Source organism: Castor canadensis, chromosome 6 (assembly GCF_047511655.1).
Source record: "Castor canadensis chromosome 6, mCasCan1.hap1v2, whole genome shotgun sequence".
Classification (NCBI taxonomy): domain Eukaryota; kingdom Metazoa; phylum Chordata; class Mammalia; order Rodentia; family Castoridae; genus Castor; species Castor canadensis.
Window position 1 is genome coordinate 3,640,925 of NC_133391.1, and position 8,855 is coordinate 3,649,779.

Genomic DNA, 8,855 nt, shown 5'->3' on the forward strand with positions numbered 1-8,855 from the left:
ACGCCATCGGTCTCCACAACACGGTCTGTGTTAGAGCTCTTTGGCCAACCGCACCCAGAGTCACAGGTGACACCATGAGTGTTAAAACTCCAGGGCCTTGTATGTGCAGCCCCTCCCCGCTGATGCTGACTCAGTTACAGCTGTCAGTCCTAAGGGGTGGTGACCTGCTGTGACAGCTCGAGGGCCTAGGTCTTTGGAACCACCAGATTTGACAGCAACCTGTGACACAGCTGTGGGGCCTACGGGGTCAGGACCACTGGTGCTTGAAAACAGTTGTTAGGACCAATGTCCTAAACCTCGGACCTTGCTAATGGGTGCGTCACAGCTCTCTGCCTTAGGATGTTGGGGTTCTCAGGTGTTTGACACTGGCTAGAGGTACAACTGTCTGGTGGGCAGTTCCGAGGAGCCTTGTCAGAGGCACAGCCAGGGAGCATCTGTGCCTGGGGACAGCAGAGAAGCGTGGGGTTGGGGTTTCTCACAGAGCAAGGCCAGGTCGGAGGACAGAGGGCCAGGCGGAGCAGACCCTGTGAGCAGAGTTTCACAGTGGTCAGGCCCTCGGCTCAGTGCTGGCAGGACTCCATGGCAGGACAGGGTGACATGACTCACAGGATATCTTCAAGCATCTTTGGGGGGCAGCTTTTCCAGGCCAGTGTGGGTGCTGCCCAGAAGTGGGCGGGCGTCCTCACCCAGGACACTCAGCAGGCCACCTGGGGGAACAGGTGGTTTTAGTTTGTTGAGAAACTGCAGTGAGGCTCCTTTTGTTTTGGCTGTGGCTCAAGCCTCTCTAGACTTCCAGCATGCTTAGAGGGCTGGCTGTGAAATGTCACAGGATCGGGGACAGGGCAATGATGGCAGCTGTCCCCCTCAGCGTCCCTGCCTGAAACCCTGTGATGAAGGCTTTCCTTCAACCGAGCCTGCTGACCCGACGCTGCGAGGGGGCTTCCCTGTCACCCCCACCTTAGTGCTCACTTCTCTGGAACCTGTGGACACACAGCTGCCCCGTCAGTGGCAAGTAGATGGAATGGTTCCGTTGTCACAGTGTGAGCTGTGACCTCCCAGGGTCCACGTCTGGGACAACCCACCTTCCCCACCCAAGTCTCTCATCTGCACAGCAATACCGCCTCAGCTCCTGCTCCAGGACGGCCGAACTCAGCGTTCAGCCTTTAAAGTCCTGAGAGACATGGCACACTGACCAGCTGGGCTGGCACCGTCTCTATTCAGGAGGTAGCTAGTGGGCACCTATGGAATATGAGGCATGGGGCAGGCAGCGGGCTCAGGGTGAATCCTCGGGAGGGAAGTGGTCAGTGCCCTGGATTCACATAAGGAAATTGAGGCAAAGGAGACATGACAGAAGGGTCTCCCCACCCCCACACCTCCTATTTCTCTCATCCTGCTGCAGAGGCAGGACCCCATGACGCCTGCTTGGGAAATTTGCAGGTGCACAGAAGGGGGTCTTCATGTCTATGGGTCTGTGTGGGACCCCCTCCCACTTACCTTCCTATGACTGTCGGTGGAAATGCATGCTGATTCCATTCCCTGGTGGGGGCTGGAGATCCAGAAGTCCTGGGCAGAGGCAGCCACAGAACAGAAACCGCACTCAAGTCCTCAGACATGCAGGCCCAGTTGCACCCTGGGAAGGCAGAGAGATGCACACAGCCCACCCAGAGCAGGAGCTGGGTTTCCCGCTTGCCCGTGTCTCTGAGTTGAACGTGGAAGTGGCTCCACCACGGTTAGGGCCATGAGGCAGGTGGGCAGGCTGCTTGTCCATGAATGAGTTTTACTTGGGGCCCTTACAGAGCAGTGGGGACCGGCACATGCTGGCCTGCCTAGGCCACCACCCATTGGTTATGTGTCCGTATACTTACAGGCAGCAAGGAGGAATCTGTGCAGGGGGGCACTTGTTTTAGAAACTGTGCCCCACTTCCCAGGAGGAAACTAACAGTGGCAGTAGGCTTTCTGCCATCAGATGAAGAACTGGTGTCTTACTCTCACTTCAGCTCGGGCGGTGCCTCTGGTCAGTCATGTTGACAGCTCTCGCACCGAGACGGCGGTGCTCACATGTAATCCAGAAGACCCCTTCTCCCACACTTGGGCGAGCAACTGTGAGGCCCTTGGTCTGTCCCTCGCAATGAAAATGAAAGCTCCCTTGCTAGAGGGTGAGAGGTTCCGGGGCAGTTGTTACATTTTGTGTCTTTTTGGCAGCTTCTCACATCCTTTGAAAAGTAAATGTAGCTGTGGGTACAGGTGGTGTAGCTAAGGTGGAGCAATTTCCTAGAACGGGCAAAGGGCCCACCTGAGAAAATGTGTGACCCAGCAGCACACAGTAAGTCAGTCAGTGTGAAGGTCTGGGGTGCTGTGGTAGTGAAACTCCAGCTTCATTCCCAAGTTTGACAAGTTCTTGTCAAGAGAAGAGGAAAGTCAAATCCCCCCAAGCTCATCCTTACTTAGCCAGTCAGGGGGCATGAACTCATCCGTGAGCAGCCCCATCCATTGTGACCTTGGAACACCCAGCTCTGGAACCCACCCTGAGCTTGGTGTGGGCTGGGAGAGGCAGGCAATGAGGCCATCAGGCCAACCTGCATAGGAATGGAACGTCCTGACGCTGTTTGCCTTTCCATCAGGACATCACCGCCTGTCCGCTGAGGTCCTAAATGACAAGTCTCGTGGGAGACCTTTCGGCAGCCATGTTTGCAGCTGCGGCCCTGGGGCACGCTGCCAGGCGCCACTCGCTGAACTTACATGGCACTTCACGCCAGACATCTGTGTGCTGGGTGACGGGAGGAGCTCACGCCCTCCGGCCCTGGCGTCCACCACCTGTACTCAGCCTCCTTCCTGGGCTCCCTGGACGAGTCCCTGCTTGGATCTTGAGTTGGCCGAGATGTTGAAAGGCCATCGGTTTTCTCAGTCAGAGTCATCTGAAAGGTGTAGCAGAAAGAAAGCTGATCGGCACCCACAGTTCTACAAAGGAACAGCTCTCTGTCTCTGCATTGAATCAGTTCTGTTTTGGTCATTTGTAAAAAGGGCTGAAGATGGATGCCAGCCAGACATTCAACTGCTGCGGGGAGGCTCCATCTTTTTCCAGGTCTCACAACATTCAGACTTGCCTTCCTTGAAGTCCACTCCACCCACCTCCCCACCAACTGGGATTACAAATCTGTGCCACACGTTTCACATTGTAATTTTGAATTGTAAGAACTTGTCACCTTTCTACTTATTTGAATTAGCAAATGTGTTCATGGAGATGGGTTGAAAAATGAAGGTACAGATTTAAAAATCTATTTACTAGGAACAGAAGACTTTTAAAAATCTTCTGTCTACTGGGAACAGACTGAATAAAGGCAGAAAATTCACCAAATACTTAGGTACAGTAACCGTCTTTTAGGTACAGTAACCATCTTTGTGATAACCACGTGACCGACCGTTCAAAGTGTAAACACACAGATCCTAACAGCTACGGAGGGTGCTGCTCGTCTGTGAGCTGGCCTACTTGTAGTAGCCCTGTGAGTAACGAGGGTGGACCATCTTCCTGCAAAGATTTTTGTACCTGTGGAAGTTACTTCTGTGGGCCAGGCGCTAAGGCATGCCTGTAGTCTCAGGTACTGGGGAGCGGGATCAAGGGAGGTACAGAGTTCAAGTTCAGCCAGGACAAATTTAGCAAGACCCCATCTCAAGCAAGAACCCAGGCATGGTGTTTCACCTGTTGTCTCACTGTGATGAAAGGCACAGCTAGTCCAACAGCAGCCCAAGGAAATCCTGGACCCACTACCTGCAGAATAGCTTAAGCACAAAAGGGCCGTGGGTGTGGCTCCAGTGGCAGAGCGACAACCGAGCAAGGACCAGCCAGGCCTTTAGTTCAAACCCCAGTGTGACAAAAAGAAAAGCAAGGACTGTGGTATTTGTGAAAATAATTTTTGTTCAAGGCTTTGCAGAAGGGTTCTTTGCAAATCATACACTCCTCCTTTTTTCTCGTGTCGGGGTGGGACCAGGGCCTCCCACAAACTCGGCTAGTGCCGAACCACCACACCTGAGGCTGTTGCCTGTTTTCGTGCAGTTACTCTTAGCATATTCACAGAGTTGTGTAACCATCAGCACAGCCTCCGTTTAGAACATCTCACCCATCCTGCACACGAAGGATTTCACACACCCCAACGCCGGGATCTACTCTGTGCTCTCGAGAGGCAGGGAGACGTGTGCAATGGACTCTCGGTGACTTTGACATGAATACACAGGACCTTCTTCACGACTACAGTCACCCCGCTGTGCGACACCTCTCCGACCTGACCCCTCCTGTGGGAAAACTCTGTCCCCTTTGGTCCACAGATTCCCTCCCCTCCCTGCCACCCTCTCCACCCCAGCCTCAGGTAACCTCTGTCCTACTGCCTAGACTCCACAGAATGGGACCCAGCAGGACTTTGTGCGGTGACAGACGACTGAGTACAGTGACTCCCTCAGCCCACAGCGTGCAGGTATACCTCACCTTTGCATTGCACCCCACAAATGTATACACCTGGGGTTTTCAATGCAAACTGACATTACTAACGGCAGACAGAATAAAATGCAGGAGCCCTGCTCACCCGCCACACTTACTTGACCCTTGGCCCGTCTCTCCAAAAGCATGAAGTTGACTTTTTCTCTTGCTGACCAGCACACAACAACAACAGAGGCCCCTGACGAATTTGGCAAGGCCACGGGCAGCTCTCCTCCACTTCTTCCTGAAGGTCGTGGTCCCTCCATGGTCATCATCTCCCTGAGTGGGCCTGATCGTGCCACTCTGGGGTTGCCCACTGGTGATGGGACTTTCTGCGCCCAGGGTGGGGGGGCGGGGGGGCAGCCCACTGGACACGCTGCCTCGCTCTCCCTTCTGACCATCGCTGGTATCATGCCGGGCATCCTGAATGCCGCAGTGGGAGGCTCTGATGTTTCTGGCCTTCGTGGGTCCCCTGCAGGTGGCTACAGCAGGCCACGAGGCTGGTCTGCGGCCCTTCTGCCTATCGCCACCTTTTTGGTGTTCCGGGGCTACCGATTTGATGACGGAGTGAAGGGCAGTTGCACTGAGTCGCCTCTGGAAGGAGTTGACAGGGTCTGTCAGGGGCAGGCAAGGAGGATCGTCACAGTCCTTGACCTCTTCCTCTTGTCTGCTGGAACTGTCCCCCTGTGGTGTCTGATGCTGGAGGAGGAGGAAGGTAGCCATAATATGATTGTAGGACTTTTTCATTAGAGAGTCCCTGATCTCCTGGGAATGATACCCCAGTCCACGCATCGTTCCCAAGACGTTGCGATAGGATTGGGTGGGGGGTATCTCCTGCCTCTGTTCTTGGTCTGCCTTTAACCAGGGGTGCTGGATGATATCAGCCACAGTGGGCCTCCCTCTGGGGTCGGCAGTCAGGATGTAGTGGGTCAGTTGTTGCACCTCTGCAGACAGGCATGCTGGAAACTGGAACGTCAGATGCCTGATCTGCTGCTCCAGCTCACAGGTGGTGTCTTCGCTAAAGGGGAGCGAGCCCGTCAGGATGTAATATAAAGTCATTCCTAGACTCCACACGTCCACGGGAGGCCCCTCGTAGGCCTTCCCATCAAAAAGTTCAGGCGCCCAGAAAACATCAGTGCCACAAAACATGAGCAATTTTTCCCCGGCTTGGACAATGGCACTGAGGCCAAAGTCACTGAGTTTCACTGAGCCACTGCCATCCACCAAGATGTTCTCTGGCTTGAGGTCGTGATGCACAATGCCCTTGCTGTGACAGTAGCTCAGTGCACAGGTGATCTGATAGAACAATTTGCGAGCCTCCCCCTCCTCCACCTGGCCTTTCTCCAAGACGTAGTCATGGAGGTCTCCCCCAGAGGCAAACTCCATCACCATATACACCGATTTTTTTGATTCGATCACATGAAATAAACGCACAATGTTTGGGTGCTCTATAGACTTCATTATAGCCACCTCCGAGGATATGGAGGTGAAGCTCTGCTCCCCTTTGGAAACAATTTTGATGGCCACCTGGGCTCCTGTAACTCTGTGCTGGGCCAGTTTTACCTCACCAAACCCGCCTTGGCCAAGGGTGTGCAGAATTGTGTAATGCTTGGTGACGATGTTCTCACCAAAAAAGCTGTTCTTCACCTTCCGCTCCATCCCGTGTCCTTCTCGTCACCAGAACTCTTCAGTGGAAACACCAAACAACACCGCATATGAATTAAAAGTGGCTCACTGGGGACGTGTATCACTAGAAACACCTCCCTCAAAAGCCAGAGATCCCTGAACAAAGAACCCAAGAGGTGCTACAAGGTCCTAGGAAAATAAGAACAAATTAAACCCAAAAGCCAAAGGAAAGGATAATGAAGACCAGAGCTGAAATAAAGGAAAGGCAAACTATCCCACCACAGAGAAGTCAATGGTCCCGAGAGCTGAGCTCTGCAAGGATAAACAAATTGACAAATGCTTAGCAAAACTCTGCAGAGAAAGAGAAAACACAGTTAACGACATGATTCACGGGAAAGGTGAGATGACAAGAGAAACCACTGGAGTCAAGACGACCATTAGGGAACATGGTGAAAGCTTAGATTCAGGTCAATTGGAAAATCTTGAAGAAATGGATGTTTTGAGACACACAGGAAAGGACCTACCAAAATGAACCCAACGTTATCCAAAACACCTGCACAATTCAAAAATGAGTGAATGACTTTGAAAGAGTAACACAAACCCCCTACAAAGAAAAGCCCAGGACACCAAATGGATACGCTGCTCAATTCTACCAGTTTGAAAGGAAAGCTAACACGGATCCCAGCCTTTTCCACGAAAAGCAAAGGGATGGGACACATCAGCGCTCCTTACAGAAAGGCAGGACTGTTACCCTGATTTCAAAACCAGACAGCGATAAAAGCACAAAAAGAAAGATGTGGGCAAGTTTCTGTGGCAGACAGAGATGCAGAAACCCTCAACGATGCGGAGAGGAAGGAAAGAAATAAGAGGGAGACAATAAAGAGCAAAGACAGCAAATTACCCGTGTGTGCACCTACCATGATCCAATGCAGAAGAGGCGAAGACTCCACCAGAAAACACGTCAAGTTCAGAAGCGCTTGCGGCCAAGCAGCGGCACACAAAGTCACCAGGAGAGTGAGTAGCCTTTGCGTACGTCAGCAAGAAACCTGGTGCAAAAGAAGTGAGCAGGACAATCCCATTCACAAGCGCCTCAAGAAACACCTAGGATACACTTCGGGAAGGCAGGGGAGGAGCTCTGTCCTGACGAGTACAGAGCATGGAGGAGAGAAATGGGAGAAGACACTAGAAGATGCAAAGACCTCCTGTGTCCACGGACTGACAGACGCTGTTGGCAAAGTGCCATCTTCCCCAAACTGGGATGCAGATTCAATGCAGCCTGCATCAGATCCAATGTCATTCTTCATGGAAGTAGGAACATCTACGCTAAAATTCAAATGAAAGATCCCAAATTACCAAACAATTGTCAGCAAAAAGAGCAATGCCGGACGTACCACAATACCTGACTTTCAACTACACTACAGAGCCATCACGACAAAAGCAGCATGGTACTGACACAAAAGCAGACAGAGACCTGGGAGAGAGAAGAGAAGACCCAGAAGGACGTCCACGAAGCGACGGCCACGAGATTCTTGACAGAGGAGCCGAAGACGTACTTTGGAAGAAAGATGGCCCTTCACACATGGTGCTGGCAAAACTCGACATCCACACTGGGGCCGCAAGCAGGTCCCCATCTCACACCCTGTGCAGAAAGAACTCAAAATGGACCAGAGACCTTAGTTAAGACAGAAACTTGGGAACAGCTGGAGGAAAACGTGGGTCGAAGCTTTGCCATGAATTTCCGAATAGGCATCCAGTGGCAGAGCCCCAGGCGAAGGGGTAAGCACCCAGTACTTACTTGACTGCAGCAGTCCAGGAAATTAGAGTGGGAACTGACTGACAAGTGGAATTCTCCAGCTATGGCACACAGAGGAAACAAACTACAGAATGAACACAGAGCCTAGAGAACGGGAGAAAATCTTGGCCTTCTACTCATCCAAGGGAATTAATATCTAGAATCCTTAAAGACCCCAAAACCGAGACAACAAAAGAGCAAATAACCCAATCAATATAAGAGCAAATCACGAGGGTCATGGTGTGTCACAGCTGTAATCCCAGCTAGTCGGGAGAGGGCATGAGGTGGACCATGGTTAGAGGCCAGCAGGGGTAAACACTGTCTCTATCTCACTGAAACGCTAGGCATTGTTGCATGTGCCTGTAGTTCCAGCTACATTGGAGGCAGATGGAGGATCACAGACTGACACTAGCCTGCCCAAAACAGCAAGACCCTCTCTGAAAAATGACTAAAAGCAGAAAGGGCCGGCGGCACACCTCAACTCTAGAGCGCCTGCCTTGGAAGCACAGGTACTGAGTTCAAACCTCAGCACCAAAATCAAGAAAAGGGCCAAATGCAGGGGACAAATTCTTCTCAATGAAGATGTCCGCATGGCCGTAAGCGCCTAGAAAGAGGTCCACGATCTTTAGCCATCAGGGAGACGCAGCTCAAAGCTGCACTGTGACTCCCTGGTGGCCCAGTGACCATGACTACTAGGAAGAAATCCAAAACCAACACACGCTGGCAAGGAAGCCCACGGCTTCCCAGCTGCAGGAAAGTAAATTAGTGCAGCCCCTGCGGAAATTGGATGGGGCTGAAATAATTAAGAATGGAGCCTTCCATGAATTCCGATATGCCACCTCTCAGTGGATACCAGAAGAATCAAAGTCACCTTAGGACAAAGACCCTGCATACCCAGGCTGATCACTGCACGCTCACAATTGCCAAACTATGGAGTCAGCCTAGGTGCCCATCAGTGGATGGATGGCT

At 52.2% G+C, this 8,855-nt stretch overlaps 1 protein-coding gene across 1 annotated transcript; it reads right to left on the reverse strand.

Annotated features, from left to right (window-relative positions):
• Positions 1-615: 615 nt before the first annotated feature.
• On the reverse strand, positions 616-6,127 carry LOC141423964 (sperm motility kinase 2B-like). The gene is made up of 2 exons (XM_074075368.1): positions 4,588-6,127; positions 616-707 (listed from the first exon to the last, which is right to left on the reverse strand). The coding sequence occupies exons 1-2, from the start codon at positions 6,125-6,127 to the stop codon at positions 616-618; spliced, it is 1,632 nt and encodes a 543-aa protein (XP_073931469.1).
• Positions 6,128-8,855: the final 2,728 nt, after the last annotated feature.

Excerpts from the sequence above, each read along its gene's own strand:
- LOC141423964 (XM_074075368.1), bottom strand. The coding sequence starts at position 6,127 with ATGGAGCGGAAGGTGAAGAACAGCTTTTTTGGTGAGAACATCGTCACC. Across the intron at positions 708-4,587 it reads AGAGACGGGCCAAGGGTCAA|GTGGCCTGCTGAGTGTCCTG; the intron begins GTAAGTGTGGCG and ends CTGTTCCCCCAG.